This window comes from Phalacrocorax aristotelis, chromosome 6 (assembly GCF_949628215.1).
Source record: "Phalacrocorax aristotelis chromosome 6, bGulAri2.1, whole genome shotgun sequence".
Classification (NCBI taxonomy): domain Eukaryota; kingdom Metazoa; phylum Chordata; class Aves; order Suliformes; family Phalacrocoracidae; genus Phalacrocorax; species Phalacrocorax aristotelis.
In genome coordinates, this window is record NC_134281.1 from 46,565,919 (window position 1) to 46,593,156 (window position 27,238).

Genomic DNA, 27,238 nt, shown 5'->3' on the forward strand with positions numbered 1-27,238 from the left:
CCTGCAAGTGGTCTGTTAAACATCAGAAAGTGGTCAACAGAGCAACTACAGTTTAAAAGAAAATGGATCCAAACCCAATAAAAATGTCATATATGCATTCTGACACATGCAAGCAAGGAAACAGACATACTAAAGGGAGAATAAAAGTAGCAAATATCTAAATAGTGTGTTCGAAACTTCTGAATAAAACTACCACTTTATTACATATATTGATCCCTTGGAATTTTTTTTTTTTTCTTCAAAAAAACTTAGGTGGTTTTTGGATTTGTTTTTTTGTTTGGATGACCCTTTGCTCTTTCAAAAGAGATTGAGAAACACTGCTTGGATCATGTTAACATTGCCATATCTTGTGATTTTTATAAGGAAAGCCATTGTCACCAAAATCGGGAATGAACCTCGTAACACCATTGCAGTGTTAAAAGGCAGGCATTCTTCATTTGTGGCGCCGGATGCGCGAGGGCCCTGGTTACACCATGAAAGCTGTTATCAATGCTGTAGCCACTGTTATTGTGTAAATATCCAAGAATCTTAAGTTTCTAAGTGTTCCCCCTGTAAAGAAAGAGGCTGGGAAGGGGACAGTTTCTGGCTTGTCTGTAGAGAAGGATTTGAAATTTGAAATTAATTGTTTTCCTTATCTGTAGTCTGCTGTCCCCAAACTTTGTTAGATTGTCATGGATCTTGCCTGGGACTACTCAGGTACAAAAAAAAAAATCTCAAAATGCACTTTACACCCAGAAATAATAGCTAAATCATGTACTAGACCCAGAGGGATATTTTGTTTCTTTAGTTTATTTCTGTCTTTTTCTTTTTTGGTCCTAAGGCAGGTCAATGTGTAAGAAATACAAACTCTTCTTCCCCCACCCCTGAGCGAATTACTGTCAGGGCAAAGCCTTGTCTGAGAAAGATTGTTTGGGGATTTGGTTAAATCAGTTTTAATTTCTTTCACATGCTCCTCTGCTAAAACATTGTGCTTATTTAATGGGAAAAGGTCTTGAAAGCCTCAGTGCTTGGGAAGACTTGAGCTTTCACTGTGGAAAACTGGTGCTGTGCAGCGTCTCTTCTTTTCAAGGCACTGCTAAAATTCTAACATAAAATTATTATTTATTCAGTAGGTGACTAACTATATGTAGGGTTCATTTTGGTCTACCATGTGTAAATGGATTGAAGCCAGGGGATGTGCAGTTAACAACTTTATGGAAACCATGAATTAGGGTTAAATACATTAATTATTTTGTCCTTCAATTTGAAGTTTGGGAGGATGAAAAAACTTGTCCCTCCCAAGGAGGTATGATTTTTAAATTTTATTTAAGGCAGTTAAGAGTCATGGCTTCAAAGGTGTTTTATTTGGTGCTGTTTCGTGTGTTCTTTGCAGTTTTGTTGATTCATCAGACAGGACTAGTTCTGACGTTGCTGATTGAAGGAGGGGTGTAATGGGGTAAATATTTTTCCCACAGGGTAAAAGTGGTATAGCTTAGGCAAAGTGCTTTCTAGATGAACACCCTTTTGTTCCTGTTAGGCTGGAATGATTCTTCAATATCTGTGAAATAATCCATATCTTCCACCCCTTCACAATTTTAGCAAATGTAATGGTTAACTTGCAATATAGCAGATAGTTTTCTAGACACTAAGGGGTTTATGTTAATCTAAGATAGTTTATTTTGTTTCATAACTATTGATTTTAATTTTTCTAATAGAAAAAGCCTGCTTTATTCACTGGAGGATAACAAAGGGATTGTGATTACATGTTTTATGGATGTATTTTGTAGCCATGTGGCTGTGATGATGTGTATGAAATGTTAATGTCTGGACAGAAAGATAGTTGAGTGGATTTTTAGGTAAAATGTTGCTGTCAGCATTGTAAAGTAACATAAGCAGCGTATGTCCTTTCCAAATAACAGGTGGAATTTAGTTCCTAAAGAAATGAGTTTCTTTACTCAAGCTTTTCTTGCATAATGACCAAACAAGCAATGGGACTAATAAACTTAGATTTCTGGTCATGGAAAAAGGCTCTTGTTTCTTGTAATAAGGAGTTTGTTGTGTTCTGAGAATAACAGAAAAGTGGCACCTGAGATCACAGTAGTGCCTAATAGTACTGTTGTAGCTATATGCAGGCATTGCCCACCTGCCTTATATTTTACAAATACTTATTTTCAGAAGCTTTTACCTCTGTATTGGCAATTTCTGTGAAGATTGCTTAGCATTAATTTATCCTGAGACATTCAAATTTAAGAGCAAATTCCTAGACTATATTAATAGTGAAGTGGCTGATAATGAGGTGTCTAAAAATAGTTTGTAGTATATTACACTGTGACTAGCTGAACTGAAACTTGCATGTATCGTATAAATGTGTGTTAGACAAGTCATTATCGTGGAGTCATGCTGGGCAATGTATGTGTAGGAGAAGAATGAAGTAAATTAAATAATTTGAGGACCAGCATCTGTGCCAATGCTGTGACTATTTTGCAATGAACCTTAATTGTGAAAGATTTTGCCACAGGAGCCAGGAGTCACCTAGACCCATCAGGCTTTCAGAGCAGAGTATTTTAGAAATGGATTGACTTATAATACTGTTGAATATCTTAACAGTTCTGTCCTAGTTTTATTTAAATAAACTTTCTTTACCTGGCCCTGGAAGACCTGGATTGCTGCAGTACCAGCAGTATAGCATAGGCTGTCGAGAGGTATAAGGAGAAATACTGTGAGACAAGTTGTAGGTTACATACTTCGGAAATGGACTTTTTGGTTTCCAAACTCTGAAGCAAAGTCTTGCATAATTACTCTTTTATTGCTGATTAGTGATTAGGCAGTCTGCTGTCTACGGCTAGGCTAATCTGAAAACTGTCACATAAGATGTTTTATGTTATTACACCTTTTCAGTAGAGGCCTTGGTCTGTAGGCAACACTTCTAGGACTTTTTGAATTATCTTGTGTCCTGAGATTTCACCCCTGTTCAGTCTTTCCAGTACTTGCTAAGAGCTAGTATGTTTTAGCAAAGAAAGAGTGATTTTATGTATTTATTTTATTTTTTCAGGCTGAACAAAAAGTATGTTGTCGTGGGGTAGCTATCCCTAACCAGTACTTTTCAGTCTTGTCATTAAAATTTATATAAAATAATTAGGAGAGTGGTAGAAATGTGGGAATTTGGTATATACGTATTTTTTCAGGCGTAGTGTTTCTTTTATCTGACTCCCCTGCTGTTTAGCTTAACATTTTAAGGAGTAACAAAATATGTTTTGATGACAAGTATAAGCATTCCTTTCTGTTAAGTTGAATTATTAGTGTAGTTTCATTCTATTTCAATTCAATTCAATTCAAGTTGAATTATTAGTAGTATTAGTGTAAAAAGTAGTGATGTTAATGGCTAGGGCCAAGATAACTATGATGTGTGTCAGAAAGTACCAGACACATCATACTCTACTCTTCTCCCTTTCTATATGAATGAGTTTTGAGTGGATAGTTCAGAATAGATGATTTCTGTTATTCCTACTGAAACAGAGTTTCAGCTCGGATAGATACCAATCCATAAGAGCCTTATAAATCTGTTAATGTTATTTCTTTTCATTGCACTAGGAAAATACATCTAGTTATGAATTTATTATTGAGATGGTGCTTTGTTTGTGGAATTATGCAGTGACTATATAAAATTAAAGAACTGTGCAAAATGTTGGTTTTTTTTCCCAGGATGACAGAAGTATATCTAACTGTTGAAAGGCTTCTTAGTGCATTTCGGCATGTTGTAGGAACTACGGGAAAAAGTTTGCTGAAGCCACCAAAGAAGTAGAGAGAAATGGGAAACCACATCTAGAGTGCTAATTGTAAACTATTTCAACGCGTGCTCTCTTGCTGATGAAGTGAATCATCTGTATGAATATATTCATGTGGCATTTTTTGATGAAATGTTAATTTTTAGCTTTATTAGCAATTCTATTGTTTTGCAGCTTTTCATGAAGTATATTTGTTGTAAAGAAAGCAAGCTGAAATAAAGCAGAATGCATAGAAGACATCTCATTGTAGTTCAATTACAGCTTTTGGTTAAATTTTAACCACGATGGGGACAAATGTTGGCATTCTGTAAAATCTTTGTGGGTGTAACTTCACGTCTAGCACTTGGAAATACTTTGAGACTTGCAAAGCTGAGGAAACGCCAGCAAGTATAACACAAGCTACAGGAAAAAGCTGACTCATTTCTTTGCTTTGAAAAGCCTGCCAAAGATAACGAAGGTAGAGGTTGCTTCTGTTACTACTGGGGCATAATGAGCAATTTAAAAATTTAAATATTATTGCATTCATTTAAAAATCCAAACAGAATTAATATTTTTTTGTAACTTAAACTCATAGCAGTCATGCCATGTTCAAGTAATGCTTTCAAAGTAGCTGTGTATGTAGGAAGGTGATAGTGTGTATTGTTTGTAAAAAGCCTCTGTTCTAAAATAATTGGTATTTCTGCAGAATGTTTTATGGAATCTCTGGTTTAAAATAACACATCGCAAACTTGCTTGTAACATGCAAGATTTGATAGTTGCATAAAGCTGCACAGAAGCCATGTTCCTCTGCTTGGGAATCTCATAATACAATCTTGATGTCTTGGGGCAGAAAGAAGTGATTGTATTACAGCTGATTTCAGTAAGCCATTATTTTATTAATCCAGATTGACTGTAGTATTTGACTAATACTTGCAGTGTGTTTTTGTCAACATCGGTTAGTAAGATTTCTGCTGTTTATTCCCAAATTTTCGACTTTTTAATTGTTACAAACTGACGCTAGAGAGGTCTATGCATAGGCTTACTTTTTATCCAGGTTCCTGAAATCGCACAGTATCAGCAGGTCAGAACAAATGTTTTGACACGTCTGCATCTGGCATTACCCATTATTATCAGTTCTGTTGAAAATACAAGCCCAGATTAGTATTCGCTATAAAGAAAATCATTAGGAGAGCATTATTTTAAAACATTTATTGTTATTACTGAAATATATACATATAGCAGAACCCTGCAAGTTAGTTTTGTTGTAAGAAATATTTCCATGCTTAAAAGGAACTAATAAATCTTTGCACCACTTCTGTTTTGCTTTACTGTTTTACACAGAACTATGTTTCTTTGTCATGCAGATTCATAGTATGGAAGCAATTTAAAAATCACTTTTGATTTTTTGGTCCTTTCATGCATGTTTTGTCTCACTAATGCTTTCCTTTATCCCTTATCATTTAATTATTTGTTTTTCCTCTCAGGATTAATACTTGTTCAATTTTGGTAGTGGTTTTGTGTTTTTAAATTTTTAAGCTCCCCATTGTACAAAACATTTGGAGTTCTATCATTCATTTATTTTGTTTGAATACCAAATCAAATAATGGATTTTAAATCTTTAAGATGAGCAATTTATCACATGAAAGCAATAAAATTAGAGTAAGAATTTCAAGGGGAACATCCCATTTAGCCCAAATTAGGAGTAGAATTAATTGCAATGTGATTACAATTGTCAATAAAGTAATATAAATGTCCCTTTCAATGCTGTGGAAGTTTATCATAAAATGTGAAAGATAAGAGTTAACTTTTTGTTTAGATTTCTTAGTGAGGGCCTTTCGGTATACTTCATTACACTTTTAGCTTTTAAAAAAACATGTTTAATTTGTCTAAATTAAACAAATCTTGAGTGATCTTCCAGCAGGATGGATTGATAGCGCAGAAGAATACTGGCTGGTATTTCCAAAATGTAACAGTTTGGAGGTTTTTTTGGGTGGTGGTGTTTGGTTATTGTTGGGTTTTTTTTTTTTTCAATTCTACAGAACTCAAAACCACTTGCGTGTCATCTCTTTCTCTATGGTGAAGTTTTGCATGTAGGTTTGGTGTTATATTCTGTTGTGTAATCATTCAGAGAAATAAATCTAAGATTAAATGCTGAAAGGTTCAGTCAAGTATTAAAATAGGTTTCTACTTGTTTTGTAGTGCGAAACAATAAAACAGTCATTTTTTGTTGTATTTCAAAATACAGTCCTAAAAGCTGCTAGGTTACTCCAGCAGAAAGGAGCGGGTTACTCCATTACATTTTCCCATGACTTTCTGCAGCAGTTGATACTGTTTGGTTGGACATCTTTGGATTTCAGATTGAATCATCTGCTATTGCAGTTCCTATTACCCTGTGTCTATGTCTCATTTGTGTGTTGTGTTTGTTTGATGTAAACCTTCTCAATTTTTAGCTAAACAAATGTAAATCTCTGTGTGGGCTTTATTAAGTAGACTAAAGTGGTCTTACTTGCTGAATTCAGTCAAACCTAAATAAGGCTTTTAAAATCCTGTGTGAGATGATTCATACATAAACTGGTTGTGCTAAGCTGATATGGTTATTTATCTCAATGAAAGTCATACAGCTTTCACATGTGCATGGTATTTGCATCTCTCTAGCCTCTTCTGAAAGGGTTGTTCTTCCAGCATCATGCTGCTTGAACTTGCTTTCTTCTTTTGCTCGGAGACATGTTTTCTAATACATGTTTTGTAAAGTTGATCTTACGTCATGCTTTGTAAAAGCTCTTGCTCTTCATTGGGATAGAGCTTTTGATGGGGAAAGTTTGAAAGGATCTGTATCTAGGGCAGGGTCTGTATCTGTTGGCTAAAACCAGTGTGGTATGGAGATTGGGAAGGAGAGGGAATAAGAGGTGGCCATGGAGGAAGGTCTTCTCCCACCTCACCCATTGAAAAAGTCTTTGTCTGGGCCTGGTTTTAAGTCTTGAGATAATTAATATAAACATTAAACTTTGGAAATTTAAAATCTACCTCCAGTCTGTAGTTGATGAAGAGGAAGGAATTCCCTGCCCTGTTTGAATATACAGTCAGTATATGTAGACCTTTTAAATAATATGATTGGCAAACCCAGTCTGTTTTCAAACTTAGTGATAACCACTGAGTATTTTAAACTTGGGAGTTTACTTTTTGTGCTACTTAAAATACCCCAGTTCATTCACAATTATTCATAGGACCCTCGTTCCCCTGGGATGAAGCTCACTGTAAGATGCACTTAATTGCTTTTAAATGGTTAGTACTATAATTGTGTGTTTTGAGAGAGGTCATCAACGTTGTTGCTTCATGAGGTTATTAAGAAATGGTTAATCTTATTTTTCTCTCTAACACTGTTTTGTACTCGTAAAAGCTAGTCACATTTAGTCAGAACTGACTAATCTATTTAAGCTAATATTCCCATGAGGAAAAACTTTAAATTTCATGGTCTGCTTCACAACGTTCTTTAGGCACTTAAATAGTTCGGTCTGTTTGTAGAGTACCACAGAGTTTCTGGGTTGCCCAGACTATTAATGAATTTGGTAACCTTTTATTAACCCTATTGCTTCATTGTTTTCTGTGTTTGCGGGAAGCAGTAAAAAAGTTGGATTTAATATGTTTTGGTACTGGAAGCTTGCTGCTGAAACAAACACCAGAAGAAGTATTGTTCCTTTCAACCTTTCTGATTGGCACTCATCAGTCCAGTATTATATCATATTCCTGTCTTCCCATTAATTTAAATGAATAGGATTCTCAGTAAGATTTATCAACATATCCTGCACTGTTGGATGATAGAGTCATAGAGTGCTTGAAATTGGAGTTACTTCTGGATGTTGGTCTAGTCAAAAGCTGGTCCAATTAGATCAGGTTATGCAGGGCTTGATAAATACTTAAATAAACTGTTTCAATTCCTGGATATATGAGTGTATCTCTAAACAAAATGTATAAATCAATAATAACTAAATTTGGCTTCCTAAAATAAGTTGTGGGCCTGGTAGTTGTTGGAATATTGTTATCAAAACATTAATTATGTCCTTGCTTCTATGCCTCCATTCCAAGTTTGAACCGTGTTACAATAGCGTTTGTATATGGGTGGCACTGAGGCACGCCTAAGGTTCTTGGCTTTGAGGTAAAAAAAAAATTTTGTAACCCCGCTATAATTTTCCACTTAAGGCAAGCTTCACTCCTTAAATAGTGATAGCATTGGAATGGGTAAACTATCTGTTGAAGTTGTGGTGCCCAGTATCCAGCATTGACACTCGTGGATGTACGCAGTGTGAGAACAGGGAGCAGGGGGTGCTATTTCCCTGGTAGCACCCTCAGCAAGAGGCTGTTGGGAGCTGAAGAAATTTTCTGAGCCAGACATGGTATCTTTGTATTTAATAACCCATGAATAGATTTACTGCACCTGATATTAAAATTGTTTCAAGGGTTATACATCTTTTTAATTACTGTATATTAGTCACACAGGCTGTTTTTGCCGATCGAATGATCCCTGTTTGGAAAGACAAAAAAATTTAATATCTTTGAATGTTTACTTAACCGTAGAGGCCTGATCCTCTCTCAGAGGGGACTGACGTTGGGGAAAAACAGCCTGGAACAGATCTTGCCTTAATAACTTTTTTTTTTTTTTTTTAATAGTCACAACCTTCCTCCCATGAAATTCTAAAGCAGATGGTTGTTCCTTTTTCTTATTTTCTTTTCAGGGTCTACCTATAGATGTCTTGTAAGAACACGGATATTTAATATTTATGCAATATCTACATGTGCACTGCTACCATTTGCCATCTACATAATTTTAGCCTTCCATCTTGCTTAACAAACAGTGTCCAGACTTTATTTTTAGTGTGGTTAATAGAGGTCTTTCCATCAAAAAAGTACATAATGCTGCTGCTGCTGTTTTTTCTTACTGCTGTGCCCCTTAAATGTCATCAAGTTTACAAAACTGGGGATGTGAACAAGTGAGTTATTCAGTTTTAAAAAAAATAGCTTGGAGCCTCCATCGTATTTAACCCCTCTAACTAGGCTTAGAAAAAGTTTCAGCTGATTTAATCCTCCAAGACTGACACATGAGCTTTCACAGAAAAAATGTGGAAATGCCATGCTGTGCTATATTTCTTCATAGCTGAAGCAGCTTCTTTTTCTCAGAGTAGAGAATTGTGATGCACCAGCAGATCATTATTATTGTTGGTCCTGTGGTACAAAACCCTGCATTTGCTCTCTGTAACCTACAGATGCAAAATAAAGGATATTTTTGTCTTTCAACCAACTTTACCTGTTGATTGACAGGAATGAAATGTATATTGCTGAAGACTGGGGGGTGGGGGTGGGCAAGCAATCCAGGAAAACCCAAACAAACTAAAACCTCCCACTTTTTCCTGGAGGTTTATTAGATGAATGTGATCAAGAGCTATGTATGACTGCAAAAACCACAATGATGATAAACAAGACACGTTGTTAAAAAGAAACCACTGATTATTGCCATGCATGGTGGATAAACTGATTTAAAAACTGATCTGTTAGGAAGCTTTGTTTTCACTGTAATTTGATACAGTCTTTTGGGTAGCTGCTGTACAGATACCTGTGACCCTTTTCCTTGTGTGCTTTTTTTGCTATTATGTATGCAACATCTGTCTCTAAATACATGATAAATCTTACAGCAATACCATAGTTAGCCGAGTTCAGCAGAAATACTTTTTTACTTTATGTAGCCTTAACTATTAATGGAAACTGTAAAAATTCATGCTTATATATTAATAAAGAAAGCACAGCATTTAAAATTAGATGATATCAAGATTTGTGCACTTAAGGTGCATTTTTTTATGTCAGCTTGTAAAAATGATGTTGGTAGATGATGATTGTCCATCATTCAGTTGCAGTATTTGACTCTTGGAGTAGCAGGGAATCTATGAGCTTCTAAATGTCAGCGTTCTCTTCTTCATCAGGGACCAGACACCAGGTATTCTGGCCAACAGGTCAGGTATATCTGACATGTGAGAATAGATATTAGAAGTTGTGGTGGTAGAAATGCATCAATTGCTGCTGGTGCAGCAGAAAAATGGAGATTGGTAGGGTGCTACAAGCTCTCTTTAATCTCACCGTTAAGCCTAATGGATACATACCTGTGAACAGAATAGTGATTTTAAAGATCATCAAAGAGCAGAAATAGAATTAGTCTTTTGAGGTATGGGGTTTTTTTCTCTGTTTTTTTTTTTTTTTTTTTTTTTTTTTAATTCTTTCTCATTCCTTGTCAAATTCCCTCCTGTGCTATCCTATCTTACCAGCCCACTGCTGGGCTAGGATTAAAAGTCTGAAGTTAGGTAGGGTTCTGAAATAAGTGAAATAAGGTGTTTTCTAAATACTGTTGAAAAGAGTTATCTTTGCTTTCCAATTTTTCCAAATTTTTCCCTCATCCTGACTTACATATAATTTCAAAGTTTATACAAACTCCTGTAGCATCAGATGTGCTGGAAACTTTGGAATGGAGCAATGCTGTAACAGGCTCAGAAGACAATTTTGTCAGAGTGGGGTTCTGAACTTGCAACAGGGGTATGTTATGGCTATTTTAAAAATAATATATGAGATAAAATTCATTAAGGTATTTTTGTAGGTAATAACTCTGTAATTTCAAATAAGACCAAATCTGAACGCAGCTTGCCAGGTTTGTACTTACACACCTATAAGTAATACTTTTTTTATTGTGATGATCTGGACAGCATGGGGCAATATTTAACCATGTAAACCTCACTTTAAAAATACTTACTGTCCTACCTGAAGATTGTTTGAATTTTGGGGGTAGTAATTTCTGTGATTCCCTGGCACATGAGGACTCTTAGGAGGTATTTGTGTCTGTGAGCTAGAGGCAGGTTGTCTGGAAGGCATAGGTATGATCGAGGCATGTCTATTGTTGAGTAGCTGTTTGCGCTGACTTTGGCAATTTGTGAACACATCGGACTTAAAACATGCAGCATATGTGCAGCTGTACGGGTTTATAGGTTTATGCAGGTCTGATACTTCTGTGAAACATTAGATTTTCTGTCTATGTGCTGCCTGGCTGCCTTGTCTGTGCACAGTTAGCTCGATGTTTTTGGGAGCAGTATGTTCATTGTATGTATGTACCAAGTATACTGAGCATGGGCTATGCCTTTACTCCCATGTGTCCTACCTGGGAAATCCATTGCATGCATATAGAGTCTGAGCTTCAGTTCATGTTCGTTTTCATTTAGGTGTGGTTTTTATTTTATACAGGTACTTTAATGACAATATTGTTTACCATGAATATTCACAGAATGTAGAACATTTTATAGCATATTTTAAAGCAAGCTAATCACTCTTTAAAACATGTTATAGAAGTTCTGATTTATTTTTGTTGCTTTGTATGCTTGACTCAAAATAAGTTTTGTCTTTTCAGGCAGCTATAAATGGTGTAATACCACAAGAAAATGGCATTCTACAAAGGTAAGCACAAAAGGCTGGAGTAGTACACACAGAGAATGATGCTGGGTAATAGTTACATTTTTTGTTCCTGAATCCCAAGAAGATGATGTAATTCTCCTTTTAAAGCAGTTTCTGGAGCCACAAATTCTATTCCTGGCAAAGCTGATATAACATTTAATTTTTTCCCATACTGATGGAGGAACAGCTTGAACACGTATTCAAATTAGTTAATTTTTATTTTGAATTTATTGATTGTTGGGTCAGTCTGTGCAGGGTTGTCTCTTTACTAAGTCTGGATTTTGGTATGCTGTCTTGGACGTCAGGACTTAGTGGGTTGTGGGTTGTTGTGGTTTGGTGTTTGTTTGGGGTTTTTTTCTTTTTTTTTTTTTTTACTTCAAAATTTGTAAGGCAAAGCCACAGATGCTCCTGGCTAAGTATTTTTTTTCCTTATGCATTTTTAAAGGTATTGATATTCCATGCTTCCCTGTCCCTGGACAAAAAGGTTTGTGTTTTTGTAGTTTTTTTTTTCTTTGAATTGAATTACAGGCAGCAGATACTGTGTTAGATAAAGTAAGGTTGCTCCCTTCTGAAAGTAGCTTTACTGATTTTCTTTTAGCTTCTGAACTACATTTTGGCTTGTATACTCATGCCTGGGTATGCTGAAGTCACTGAAGCATGAGCTTCTAACTGCTGGGGAGGCAATTGAACACAGCAGAACAAGAATTGAGCTACTGGAGAGAAACAGCAAAATAGTGTTTAAGATTTTGTTTAGAAAAATACTCAATGTACTATTTTGAAAAGTTTATTTTAACAATGAAAAAAGATACGTAATGTAGTTAAAGTGGTATTTTGGCATCTCCGTCGATACTTACTAAAGCTATCATCAAGTAGAGTCAATTTTTGATGCAGGATAAAACCTTATTTGCTCAGTAAAGTTACTAGATGTTTATTTACTGTAAGGCCTACCTAGTCCATTTGAGATCAAGTCTCAGTTGTGTTGACCACTCTTTCTACCTATGTTAGTAAGTCCTGACCTCAAAGCATTTGTATTCAAAATACAGAATGTTTGGAACTATTTGGTCAGGGGGAAGGAGCTGTGGAGTAGTTATGCCTGACGTGGGTAACAAGCTGGTCCATTGTCCACTTACAGGTTTTTCCACACTAATTTATTCATTTTTAGAAATGATTAGACAGTCAGATGTGTCTCATCTTTTTTTAATTATTTTTTTCCTTCCAGTGGAAGTGGTTTAAAAGGAGGCTCAGAAGGCTTAGAAGCCTAGTTTCCAGTGGTTTTCAGATAAGGCTTATTTTACTGATGTGAGGCTTTTCACGTTCCATTAGAGTTTGCCAGTCAGATATGTAGGATGCACTTTGTGGTGGAATCAAATAGAATTAATACAACTGGACTTGAAGTCAGTTAATTTATTGAAAGGAAAAAAATATATTTTGCCTGATAATTCAATTGGGTTGTTTAAAATAAATAAATAAATAAAAATTCCAGCCCTGAGAATCAGGATATTTATTGCTTCTTGGGTCTTATAGTACTTTATTCATAGTTGGCCATCAGATTTAAGATAATAACATATCACTTGCTATTTATACTTTCTTAAATCCTGAAAATAAGACTGATTCCTGTACTCCTTAGACCTCTGAAGTGGGTCTTTGGCCTTCAAGCACGGGTCTTTGAGTGTGGGTCTTTTGTAGCTGGGAATTCATCCTTCTGAGCCTGCTGGTGTGAGAAGTGAAGGAGCTCCTTGTTTTACAAGCATGACGTGTTTTTTTTTGTTTGAAATGTGGAAGTCACAGTGATGGGATTTGCAATAGCTCTGTATAACTTTGGCACTTCTGTGGCATGTATGCCATCCACATTTATGCTTTTTTAAGTTCAGGCCTCCTCTAGATGACAGATTTGACTTGCCATAAGAACATTTCCATTGACAGATCTCATGGTATCTTCAAGAAGAGCAGAATGTGTTTTTCAAATGAATTCTGTTTAAGAATGGAAATGAGACAACTTACATCTCAGCATTTCCTAAATACTTCTTTGCTCTACTTCCATTCTTTCAGTGCATACTTTTTTTTCGCTTGTGTCCTCCGTCATGATGTCCTGTAACTGCCCAGGACAGATAATTTTCCAGATAAGAACATCTACAAGGCAAAGCTCTAGGCTTGCCCTGTGAAGTTACTTGCTTTCCAAATTTAATTTCTGTATATCATAGGTGTTTTTTTGTTTTGTTTTGTTTGTTTTTGTTTGGTTTTGTTTTTTGGCCTGGAGTAACGTTCCTTAAATTTCATGTTTTGGTACCTTTGTTTCTAGTCCCAGTTACATGCTTCTTGTGGAGAGGCTCACTGAGAAAGATTAAGTGCTTCAGGGTAGCAAGGGTTTCCCAATTTGTTCTGACCTGTAATGCTCTATGTATCCTTGAGCCAGGTACGCGGACATCCTTATATGAATGTCCGGGAGGCTTGAAGGATTTTGAACTTAAAGGCAAGCTAGAATCCAGTATTGCATTACTGTTGTACTTCTAGGTATTTTTTTTGCAATATATACCTCATTATCTCAATTTATTTACCTTAAGTACATAACTATTTTAATATCTGACTTGTTTTCTACTAATTTGGTATTGGAAAATACCTATACCTGCACAGTATTTTAAGCTTGATTTCTTATTCTCATTTCCATGTGATAAAAGCCCAATGATGTAGAAAGGTGGTGGTTGCCATGGTGTCAATTTTTCTATGGTCATAGCACTCCTGGAACTAGAGATAATACTTTTTCTCAAGATAATTCTGATACTAATTACATAGTGAACCATAGACTGAAATAATGGCTTAAGTGCCTGTTTGTCATCTAAGCTGTTCTCCTATAACACTTCTGAGTCACTGAAATGTTAGTATTGCTGATAGGAAAGCTATTTTCTAATTATTAATAAAACAGTATTTTCAGATATGACAGTGTAGTTTATTCAGAAGGTGTGTGCTGTGGACCACAGTAAGTGGATAATACTGTTTATTTTGCTTTTCTAACTTTTATTTAAATATATCAAGCTGTTCTGTTTAAATCTTATTATGTGCATATCTTTCAGTGAGTACAGTGGAGAGACTTTACATGGACCAGCGTATGGCCCCACGAGTCATTCTGCAGCAGCAGCTTCAACTCCTTCCTCATCCTCAGCATTTCGCCATGTAGTGCCATCTAGACAAATAGTGGAAAGACAACCTCGAATGCTTGACTTCAGGGTTGAGTACAGAGACAGAAATGTGGATGTAGTACTTGAAGACAGCTCCACAGTTGGTAAGGATTTGTAAAGATGAAATGAAAACTGTTGTGGTAAATTTGTTAAAAGAAAAACAAACAAAAAACACCCAACCCCAAAGATACAACTCCTTAAAAAAAAGGCAAAGCAAAACAAAACCCCTCAAAGAAGAAAAAAGTCCCCCAGAAAAATGCAGCCTCCACAGCTTCTAACCGTTTTCAAATCTCTCTGCAGCTTTAAAAAAGCAAAATGTCACTAGTCCATTGTAAAGGTTAGTGATCTATCAAATATTTATTTTGAAATCTAGTTTTCTTAGGAACTTGCTTCAGAAACAAAATGGAGATTACTGCTTAAGTTGACGCATGAAAATGTAATTTGGTGTAGGATTAGTGTAGATGGAATCTGCTAATAGGCGGATGATCTTGGCATTTCCTTTTCGAATCAGTATGGCATCTCTTTCTGTGTAGGATTAGTTAAAAGATTTAGAGGGATTCTTTCCAGTGTGAAGAGCATCACTGCATTCTTTTTTCAATTTTTATTTGACTTGTTTGTGCAAATTAAGATTTCTTTTACAAGTTTTATTGTCTTTATCCTAAAACTGATTCATCTGGTAGCAGTATGTTAGAAATACGCTATTGTTACTTTTACTAAGGATGAAGAGGTTTTTGGTTGGTGGGGATTTTTTTCTTTTTTTTTTTTTTAGTAGAGGCTATACAGATTAAAATATGGAACTAAAGGAAGAAATAGTTAATTACGCAGTTTTCAGTGCTGCAGCCTTATGTGTGATGAAATTCTGGAATTGAAACTTTATCCTTTTTCGCATTCGATTTGGTATTGGCTGGTGCCACCTAGTGGCGATTAGTTTGAATGCCGGATTACTGTTTCATGTTTTACACTGCACTGCACTGAGTTGTATCCATGCAAAGCAGATATAAGTCTGATCAAATCAGAATTTTGCAGCCTTAGTATTTTTTCTTCTTTTCTTATTAACTTCTTTCAGGTGTAAATGATTAAGCTGTAGGGCAGAAGCAGTCAGTGTAAAACTTTTGTCTGTATCTTGGCATGTGAAGGTTGAGGGCAGCCTTGTGTTTAAAGTCCTGAGGGAAGTGAGCAAGGAAAATAGTAGAATTTCAACCCTGGACTTCAGGAAAGAAGATTTTTGGCTTTTCCAGGGATCTGCTTGGCAGGATCCCTTGAGAGACTGCCCTGAGGGCAAAGGGAGGCCCAAGAGAGCTGGTGATCTACAAGGACAAGGTTGAGTGTCAAAGCACAAGAACAGTCCCATCCAACATTCAGAAAGACGAGTAAGCGTGGCAGAAGGCCAGCACAGAAGAACAAAGAATTTATGACTAAGCTAAATGCAAAAAGGCAGTACACAGAAGGTGGAAGGTAGGGATGGGGCTACCCAGGAGGAATATAGAGATGTTGCTAGAGTATGCAGGTTTGGAATTAGACTAAAGCTCAGGTGGAGCTGAAACCACTGAGAGATTAGAAGGGCTTCTGTAAGTATCTCAGCATGAAAAGAAATGCTAAGGCAAAAGTGAGCCTGCTGTTCAATGGTGATTGCTGAACTTGGTCCATGGGAAGATTATGGAGAAAATCTTTCTGGAAGCCCTTTCTGAGCACAGAAAAGAAAAGACGGTGACTTGGAACAGCCAGCACGGTTTTGCTAAGGGCAAATTGTGCCTAATCAATGTTATTTGCCTTTTATGATTAGATGACTAGCCCTGTGGACAAGGGGAGAATGGTGTGCATCACTTCGACTTTAGTAAGGCCTTTGACACACTCTGCTGTGGTATTCTTATAGTCATATTGTGTATGACTATGCATGTATGTATATTGGTAGCGACTGGATAGGTGGGCTGATAAGGAAGGTAGATAATTGCCTGGACTGCTGGGCTCAGAGTCTGACTGGTGAAGTTACTAGTTTAGGGACATCCCTCAGTGGTTGCTTCTGGGGCCAGTGTTGCTTAATGCCTTTATTAAAAACCTAGTTGTTAAGGTGAGTGCTCTTGGCAAGTTCACAAAGAATACCAGATCAGAGAAGGTGGCTGATGTTCTGGAGGGCAAGGCTGCTATTTAGAGGGCCCTGGACAGCCTAGAGAAATGGGCTGACAGGACCCTCATGAAGTCCTGCACCTGGGATAAGGTAACTCCATGTTATCCCATCTGATAACTGGCTGAGGGCTGACAAGCTAGAAAGCAACTTTATGAAAAAAAGGATCTAGGGGTGCATCAGCAGTGCACCCTTGCAGTGAAGAAGGCCAGCCACATCCTAGGATGTGTTACTAATGAGTGCCAGTGGCTCTCTTGAGTAAGCCAAGAGGCAAAAGACTAGCCAGTGGATCCAGAGAAATAATTATCCCCCCTCTATTCAGCACTTGTGAGACTGCATCTGGAGCACCGCATCCACTGTTGAGGTCCCCAGTACAAGAAAGATGTTTACATTCTGCATTGAGGCCAGCAGAGGCCAGCAAAATAGACAGGGGACTGGAGCACATGGCAACAGGAGGAGAGGCACAGAGAACTGGATTTGTTCAGCCTGGGGAAGAGAAAGGGAGAGACCTTACCTCTGACTACAGCTACCTGCTGGGAGGACACAGAGAAGATGGAGCCAGATTGTTCTTGGAGGTGCACAATAATAAGATGAGAGGCAATGGACACAATTTGCAACATTGAAAATTTCCATTAGATATAAGGAATTGGGGTTTGTTGGTTTTTTTTTCTAGTTGCGAGGTAGCTTCCAGCCGGAATTATTTTATGACTGTAATAATTACAGGGAGAGGAGAGCATCAAAATGTGCAAAACATTGAGAAAGCTGTCAGAGCAGTTAAATTGTATGAACACTTCAGTTCTTTAGGTCAGGATTATTGATAATGGAATTGGGTATCGAAAATACACACCCTCTTTATTGCAGGCAGAGGCCGTTGCTCCAGATAGCATGTATCTGCAAAAGTGTGTGTCTGGCATACACAGTATAGAACTGTTCAAATATATGTCCAAATCATAAAATCCTCATGTGATTCTCCAATCATTCATGCTTTATGTGATTTTACTTTTTAAGCTTCGTTTGTCCTTTACTGCTTGAAGTGTATGTTACAAGGGTAACTAGAATAAAAATGGTTTTCATAGTAAACTTTTCCTTGCTCTCATTTTTTAACTATAACTTGGTACTGTTTGAAATAAAGCAGCAAGTGTGTATATTTTATATATTTTATTTGTTTTCTCTTTAGGAGATATTAAACATTTTCTAGAAAATGAACTTCAGATTCCTGCATCTAAAATGCTGCTAAAAGGGTGGAAGACTGGAGATGTAGATGATAGTGTAAGTTTTCCGCTGTGTTTTCAGTTAACTGAATTCAGAATTTCAAACTGAGCATCTGTGGGTGGGGATTACAATGCAAGAATCGTGAGTTTTAAACAGTGTTAGATGTCTTGGGTGGCATACAAGGAACTCTTAAACGAAAACATTACAAAAAAATGGGGACAAATCACTTTAGTTTGTGTTGGTTTTGTGTATAACATGGGCCACCTACAAAAAGGCTACTATGAAGTTAACAGTAAGTATATCTTGAAGCAAAATTTTTGGTGGTATTGTAAATAAGTATAAATAATTATAAGAAATAATATATCAAAATTGGTGAATGTTTTATATTGATAATGATTTTTCTCCCCTCAGACTGTTTTAAAAACTCTACACTTGCCAAAAAACAATAGTCTTTATGTTCTAACACCTGACCTGCCTCCTCCTTCTTCAAGTCATTCTGGGTAAGTCTTTTGGCCATAAATACTACTTGTATGTTTTGGTTTTGTATGTTTTTTATGAAGCCACATGTATCCTTGCAGGAATCTACGATCAGTGAATACAAAGCTTTTTCACTGCTCTAGTAAGTGTTGGGATGCACTACCTCAGCACCTCTTGCTGAAAAGAAGGTTGTTAAGTCTTTTAAAACCTTGGCGTGGTACATGAACCACTTTGGTACAAACAGAATTTTACACCTCCTGGATGTGATGACTTTAATTTAAAAAAATCTAGTCCCTGTGGAACTAGAGAGCTGGCCTTTGATAGATTACTGCCTTGTGTTTTAACAGAATTTAACAGAAAATTTTATAAATCATTGTCAGCAGATCGGAATTTTCTTTCTGAAACGTTTGTTACATTATTTTTGTCTTATCTTCTTGGACTTTTGAAATGCATATAGATAGGCTGAATAATTAATTTCTTCTAACTGAGCAGGATATCTTTTATTACTGATCTGAATACTCAAAAAGTTAACAGTGAGTGTTCATATGTCAGTGAATATTGCTAAGGTTTGAAAATGAAATGTTATTTTATAGAAAATGGAATCTTTACTGTTATAAAGTAATTTGCAATTACTTTGATTGCTTTGGCTTGTTTTCCTTCCTGCCCTTCCCTTTCTCAAAGGCAGACCTGTATGAGCTCTTTATCAGGAAAATATTAATTTTATTTGATAGCCGCTAGAGGGTGCCCAGTAATTGAGCCTGGAAGAGCAGCGCTGCTCCAGACTGCACTCGAGCAGGGAGGGATGTGTTTGGAAGTGGTCACATTGCATGGTCGTTAGACTAGAGTGCCTTCAAGTTTTCTGAAGAGGGAGTGGTTTTTCTGCTGTTGTAGTGGATAGGAGAATATTCTACAAATGCAGTCATATTACTGATGAAGGAAATTCTTTTACAATCAATGGAAATAAATAACTGGTTTCCTAATGTCTAAAAGTACTTCATATATTACTAAACGATACTTGTGCACATAACCATGTAGTCTGTGGAGGAAATAAAAATGCTGATATGAATAGTAATAATAATAATAAAGAAAAGAAGCATTAAGAGAGGGCATAGTGGCACTACAATGGAAGGAACAGGGTGGTGGTGAGCTGTATGTGAACTGTATGTGCTCTGTATGTGCAAACAGGAGCTGTAGTTGTGTGTGAGGACAATAAGGCGTTGTACTTAAGCAGCTAAGTGAAGGACAGTGAAAGTACTGTGGAAGAACACTGTAGATACTAATTGTTTGGGGTTTTTTTTTTAAATCCATTTCCAATTTCAAAATTTTCTATTGTAATTTGAATGTCTTCAATTCTGGAAAGAAAACTGGGGTCTGAAGAATGTTGTTTATTGCAACTCCACTAAACTATATAACAACAGACTGGTTAAAAACAGCTCTTAGGCTTTTTTATTGGTTGAATAGTTTAAAAGAACTTGACTTGCTAGTAAAATCAAAGTGGTTGTTACCTTTACAGTTTATACTTGTTTCATAGTGGAGATTAGTTCTGGATATTTTTAAGACAAAGTTGGTATCTTTGGACTAGCAAACGATGATTAATTAGAGGCTACTTAAACAAGGATAATTTGAAGGCTAGATCATTTCCCTGAAGTCATAAATTCTAGATGAAAGGGGAGGCTTGCCTCCAATTAAAGCATCAATGGAGATCAAAACACATCTAATTGAAGCAACGTACCAAACCCAGTTACACTGTTTACTGCCTACTGTTAGGTCAGTTATTATTCAGATTAGTTTGTTACCCACAATTTTTAAAAGCATCATGCTCACATCTATTATTAATGGATGTTAAGGAACTTTGCCTCTTACTTTGTGAGTTCACCTTTTGTTTTCTTCAAATGGCTTCTATTTTGAACTAGAGTTAAATAGTTGTGATTTGAAATCTCCAGAAAGTGATATTTGAAAAGCCTGAGATTTCAGTACATGATATTTTACGTATATGCCCTTCTTAAAAGGAACAATCTGGTCACAGCTCTATAAACTCTAGTTTGTGCCCATTCTTGACTGAGGGAGAACATGTCTAAAATATCCTTTTCCAACATATTGGTATGTAGGCATTGAAGTTTATTGTGACGTCTGGGTTTGACCCAGAACTGACTTAAAACTACATGTAATGGCAAAGTGATCCTGCAGTTCCAACAAGCAATAATCTGCTACGGTATCTTCATTCAATAGTGGCACTTCTAAAGCTTTTATAGGTAATAGAAACCCAGTGAATTACTACCGCATGCTAGTAAATTGATGTAAAGATTAAATTCGAATGTCAAATACCACCTGTAGGTTTTCGTGCCCTGCTTCCACAGTTTCAGTTGGCAAAGCCATACTTTTCCATGCATGATATCCAGAACAATAACAACGTGTTCTGTGAGCCGTGGACGTAACGAAATCTGATTTCTAGTGAATTCCTGCCTCATCTCAATGGCTGCAATAACTCAGCCCTCTCCCTCCATGCTTCCTGTGATCTCACCTATCTCTGACACTGCGTCCAGTTCTTCCCATCTATTTTGTAGCACCTGTGTAATTTCTTTCCCCCCTTCATAGACAGCCTGCCCTGCCTCTGTTCTCCAGCTGGTAGTCAGGTAATATCAAAGGAAAGGTGAAATCATATGCTGTGGGTAGTTATGAGATCATGGGCCAGAGGTCAGCTGGATGAAGTATAAAATGCTATGCTTGTAATGGAGCCTTTTACTAAGGTGGGTAGCAATTTGGGTCCCTTTCCTCTACCTGGCTGTTGATTTACACCCAATCTTTGAGACGTTTAGAGCACTGTCAGACCTCCTTGAGACTAGTGAATGTGTTCAAAAGTTACCAGATGGGACAGGTGGATGGAGGAGAATATGATTTCCTTTGCAAAGCAGTCAAGTGGAAAGGTGCTAAAGAATGTCCATCATTTAATTGTCCAAGTGGAGAGATCCCTTTCACCAGATTTGTCAGATTAGATTCTTTGCTTCCTCAGAGCGCAATTCCTTCCCTTTGTTGCCTTGAGTGCTTCTTGAAAGCCGGCAATTCCCTGTTCAGGGAAAAGGTTTAGGAGAATGCAGGAGGGGAGCATCAAAAGTTTAGGCCTGCAAGCCTGGCCATGGAGCTGGGTCATCCAGTTCGTCATCTCCTGTTCTGGGAGATGCTTTTCATCAATTTTCTCTTCGGTTGTCATTTTAATGGATAGAATGTATTTTATATTTATATTTTTTTTGCTAAATAGCTGAAAGTCTTAGATACTTTATTATACCTGATGACTCACTGGAAAGTTCAAAACAGTTAAAAGCTATTTAATTGTAACTTATTTAAGAAGTGTAATCTGTGTGGATAGGAAGAAACCCACAACCCCTGTCTTTCAAGCAATGGGTCCAGATATTGCTGAATGCCTGTGTATTAGATTATTGCAGAGCAGTGGTGGTTGTGGCATGGTGTCTTGTTGTATGTTATCAACTGTAGCAGAGTGTTAATTAAGAACGATGTAACCTGCAACTCCAATTATTAGTATTATCTGTTTAGCTGGACAGGAGCAGTGCCTTGCTTTAGTTACTTTGAAAGCTTCAATAAGAATGGTAAGATTAATGTTTTATTTTCACATCTGCTCATGAGACAGTTTAAAAATCCTGAAGTTTAAAATGCAATAGAATGTAAACAAAAGGGCTTCTGCTCATTTACATGTTAGCCAGATTTGCTAACTGATTGCTGTTTGAACCTAATCTACCACCTTCTGCTGCATTAGCTATAACAAACATTACATTTACATACTGATTTCTTATTTTGTTTTAATGTAAATAATCTGTAATTACAGTAAATTTGGACTTCTGTTGACATGAGCTTGTATAAATCTGTAAGTTTAAAATGGAAATGTTAATTACCTTGTGTCATACCTATTTATATAAAATTCAAAGATTTTGGGGGAAGTCTCCATGTGACTGAGAAAGATATTGCCTAATGTGAAATACTGAATGTATTTCATAAAAACTTACAGAACTGGTTTCAAAGCTTAAAACATTACTAAAATGTCAAAGAAAAATGTTACTAAAAGGCAAGGTATTATATAAAAAATCAAAGCATTAAGACAGTCACTTAACAATAGATACAACCAATCAATTTAATATATTAAGTGTTACAGAACAATAGAAAAAGCAGTAAAACTGGAAGCTTAAAATATAATAAACATCAATACTAATACCATCTTGCTTCAGCATTGCATAGTCTGATTGAACAGTTGCTGTCCCCTAAGATTAGCAGTATTTGCAGTTACACATTTTTTGGCTAAATATTGTTCTTAATTTATTAGACTTGAGGTTTATAAATTACACTGTATTGGAATTTGGATGGAGTTGTTAGTGAATAAACTCTTTCCAGAATTTTAATTGAGTTTGATATTTTTAATTTAGTGGGGGAAAAAAATAATTCTTGCAACTTCCATTGCTTGAAATTTTACGTTTCTAAGAGGAACATTTTGTCTGCATACTGTAGGGTTTCAACTCCAGCTGAACCCTGGTCCGCCACTTAGGTTTCTGTGCATGGTGATAATGCCGATAACGAGTACTCTAAAGGCAATCCATATGAAATCCTAAACAGGTCCAAATCTCTCTTGCTAGAACTGGTCTGAGCGATGACTGTGCTCAGGTCTATTTTCTTTTGTTTGTTCTTGGACTTCTTTTGTGGGTGTTCCTCTAATGGAAGATTGGTGCCCAAAAATACCATCAAGTTCCCTTGCTTTCTGTGCTGAGGGGAAAAAAAAGTAATGGCAGTATATAACTTCTCAGCAAACGCTTTTGAAAGCTAGGGTTTGCAGTAGGGGGGAAGTGGTGCTGGTAAGAGTGGCCTACTTTAATCCTATTTCTAGAATTTGATTTTCTTTTCCCACTAATTAATTCTCAGATTTAATTAAATTCTATTAGCACTGATGGGGGATAAAAAATCTGTCTTGTCTTTAATGGGACCTGGGGTTTGGCCCTGATTTTTTTTCTTTTTTTTTTTCTTTTAATGCAGATGTTTCATTTGGAAGATTGTAGTCAACTGATAACATTTGCAGGAATATGAAACTGCTGCAAACACTGAAGCCAAAACTTTAGAAATGTGCATTGTGTTCAAAGTCAATCTTCTTAATACAGTTACATACACCTAAAAAGAAATAAAAGTAAGCTTCAGCTTACTGTCAGTGAGAAGTCTCCTTTAAATACACTTATTTTGTACATTTGATCATAGCCTTAATGGCTGAAAATACAATTTTAGGGCAAGGTTTGTTTTGGAGGCAGAGCTTTGTTGGCACAAATAATTTGGGGTAATAGATATCCCTAGTTGCTGGAGGAAATGTATATGGGAGGGGACTAACATTGCTGGTTGTCCAGCTGTGTGTTCAAATCAACCCCATCCCACAGAGAAGCATTGGTACATGTAGGAAGTCATTGGCACAAACTGCCCATCAGATGTGCCATCAATTCCTCCTCCCATTGGCTTTCTAATGTATACGGTATGGGTCTTACAGCTGTCAGACTGCACGAGATTTTGTTATAAGAGCTTGAAGGATTGAATCAGTTGACCACTGCATTTCTGTATAAGCAGAAGTAATATTCCTCATTATATTATTTTTCTGGAAAAAAACCAAAGGTCAATGATTAACTGTGCACTTTAATTGCTAACACTTTCAAAACCAATTGTTTCCTCAGTTTGTTCAGGTTTGGTTTTTTTTTAACCAGCTTAATTTTCAGCCTCTTCTTTGACTGTATTTGGCTATGAATACGTACTGAGAATTTGCTTGTTAACAACATTCAGCTTGCATTGTTTAGAAATCCAAAAAGTAGAGGTGTCAAAATTGTTAGTTACTTCAAAAATTGAGGCTTTTAATTTTAAGGCACTTCATTTAAATTAACTGTCTTTGAAGAGTATATTTGCCTTTTCTAAATACTCTGCTGTCACATTCTGATGAAATAGAGAAGTGGAAAACCTTTCCTATGAACAGATGGTTTTTATTAGCATGCTGTACTGCAGATAGTACTGAAATGTGTGTATCATGCATACCTTGAAAGACTGAGGGTTTGATCGAACTACCCTGTTTCATTCTATATTTACATCAATTACAGAATGAAAACGTGCGTCATGTCATCGGTTATATTTTCAGATAGAGTCAAAAATAGCTATAACAGAGCCTTGTGTGATTCTGTGTGGAATCCAGAGCCATTCACATAGGCTGTAATTAATGTTTTCAAACCAATTAAATATGTCATTCGCCTCCAGTATTTGCTAAAAACAAATAAAAAATCAGAATCTGAAAAAGCACAGCAGGATATTTTAGTTGCTACTGAACATTTGCCAAAAGAAAATATGGTTATGGTGATGCTGAACTTATTGTTAACAATCAAATTAGAATTACCTTTGAAAATAGGCATACAGATTTTCAGGACTTTTCTCTTTTTCCTCTTTTGAAGGACTGTTAAGTATTTTTAAAAACCTTAGGCTTTTTCTTACAAGATTTTGTGACAAGTGCAGCTAACTTCGAAGATGACTTCAGCTACATTTGTAGTGTCTCTCATACACTTGATCATACCTAGCATTGACAATGAGTTAAATTGATCTTCCATATTAGAAAACTATAGAAGACGAGAAATAGCACTTCATGATTTTATTTTGTAGTATGTCATTATCATGTTTAAGATGTCACAGAATCCAAATTAAGTTGCTGAGTGAAGATATTTTTGTAAGGTAATTTTTCTTGAGATGTTAAAGCAAATTGTGCATCTCTTACTAAAGCATCCAGTGAGTACTGCATGGGTTCCGTAGCAGCTGAGCAGCAAAGCTTCAGCTCAGTAATTCCCGTAGAAGGAAAAACTAACAAATCAGGACTCAAATAATCTAGCAGTCTTTCTTCTCTTCTTGTATCTTAAGATACAGCTGTTCTCATCTACATGCAGAATTTGTCCTTTATTGCTAAGAGGAATGGCCTGTTGAAGTGTCATGGAACAGTGAAGACGTGAAGGAAAAAAACCTAGTCCGTCATTCATTTAAGAGTGTGTGATAAGAAAAAAAAGAATTGAATAAGCCCAGTTTAATTCCGTATGCCACTGAACAGGTCAAGTCTACATAAATATTGTTTAGAAATCCAAGCTATGTTACAATGTTGCTGCAGTTTTGTAGCCTATATAAGATTGTACACAGCTGTAATTGCTGTGTCTGTAACAGAAGTCCTGCCTTCTATTTTGAAAAGTAGATAGCTGCATAATTTTGTACCCAATTAAGCAAACAGGATGCCTTTTTAACATCCAGATATTTTGTTACCAGGAAAATGACAAAAAAATGCCAATTTTGTGACAACATCAACATACAGTTGGCCTGTTTAATCTGTATCTTAAGATTTTTTTTTTTTTTAATTCATGTGATTAAAGATGTTTTAATGTACATTTAAAACAATTTGAGCAGAACTAACTTTTCTGAACGCTCAATACCCACATGAGAAATTTTGCTGTGGTTAGTTTACCAGTTCTAATTAGCTGGGTTTACGTGCTTTGAATGAAACTAAGCGGAAGAATTTCCATTTGGTTTATGCTTCAGGTAACCCTAGAGAAGCGAGAGCATGCTTTGCCTTGTTCTACTTACCATCAGTTTTTAATGTGCTCTGTAGCTTGATATTTTGTCTGGTCATCAAATGTTTACAAGCCTGGTATTAATGGCATTAAGAGTGCTAAATATACCCGATGTTTGTGAAGATAATGTGACTCTCTCGATTTTGAGAATACTTAACATTAGAAGAGCCTTAAAGGCTTCAGTCACCTTATTAAGGAAGGAGTTCAGGAATGGCCTTTGGTCATTCTCAGCATGCTTCCTTGCATTTAAGAGTGAAAAGAGAGATGATAATGTTGTGCCTGGACTTGTCCATGTAGAGTTTAGGGTACCCTGGGGTTTTTGCATCTGACTGTAAAACAAGCTATAACATGCTTATCCCTGATTTTCTTGTTTTTCTTTCAACCATTTCAGGGTCCTGCAGGAGTCATTAAATCAAAACTTCATGCTGATTGTCACCCATCGAGAAGTCCAGCGGGAGTACAACCTCAACTTCTCAGGAAGCAGTACCATTCAGGAGGTGAGTGCTGTTTCACAGCTGAAGAATAAATGTAGCTCATTATAGCTAATGCTAGCTCTGTTAAAGAGGGTTTGCATGGTCTCGATGGATATTCCTTTATTTTATTAATCAACTGGATCATCAAAATTGCTGTAATTTGATTAAAGAACTTGGCCTAAAAAAGGTTTTCTATGAAATTACACAGAAAAGCTGTTTCTTTTTGCATTGTAGTAGCAAAATATATGAACAGTGTTTACTGAGTTATTCTAGAGTGATGAGGAAAGGCAGTTATTCAAATGACGTTTTACCTCTAAGCCCCTTGAAGCTGCCTCTGTCTTCCCTTCTTTTAACCAGCTCCATCTCCATTTTCTAGGCACCTCTGCCATTACCGGTTGCTATCGTAGTGTTGTAATTCTTACTGCCTTGGTAGCCAAATGGTTTTGTGTATAATGGATGATCACTGCTGTTCTGTAGAATGGCCAGCAAGGGGTGATATTGTAGAGAACTTAATCAGAATTAAGTCCTGTAGGAATGAATCTCTCTAATATGACTCTGGACCCTCTGAATTTAGAATAAGCAGTCCTCACATATTTGTAAAACTCCTTTCTAAAGTCAAAGGTTGCTGTCTAATGCTCCATGGCATGTCTCACGCCAGATGTTTTGGATGTGATTTTCCATATAACCCACTAACTTCTGGAAGCATGACAAACAATCTAGAAATGTGAATCTTCAGAATTCACATTACAAAATATTAAGATTAAATGTTTGCTTTTCAAATTAAATGTATGTTTGCTATTGGTCTGACACTTCTCTTGGTCTTTTAGGGTTGAACAGATTTTATTGAAGTTTTTCATGTCTCATGCTGACATTGTAGACAGAATTATTTTAAGTTCTGTAATAGTAGCTATAGGAGCAGTATCTCGTACAACAATAAAAA

At 36.4% G+C, this 27,238-nt stretch overlaps 1 protein-coding gene across 3 annotated transcripts in view; it reads left to right on the forward strand.

The window, feature by feature from the left end:
* The window catches only part of FAF1 (Fas associated factor 1), a 174,145-nt gene that overhangs the window by 27,204 nt on the left and 119,703 nt on the right, over window positions 1–27,238 (forward strand). For 2 of the 3 annotated variants that reach the window (XM_075097652.1, XM_075097651.1), the window contains exons 3-7: window positions 11,179–11,225; window positions 14,291–14,499; window positions 17,695–17,786; window positions 18,141–18,229; window positions 26,217–26,322. In XM_075097652.1, coding sequence (XP_074953753.1) covers window positions 11,179–11,225; window positions 14,291–14,499; window positions 17,695–17,786; window positions 18,141–18,229; window positions 26,217–26,322 — 543 coding nt within the window. Of the gene's footprint in view, window positions 1–11,178; window positions 11,226–11,667; window positions 11,707–14,290; window positions 14,500–17,694; window positions 17,787–18,140; window positions 18,230–26,216; window positions 26,323–27,238 lie in introns of all 3 variants that reach the window. The other variant, XM_075097653.1, reaches the window with a different exon arrangement.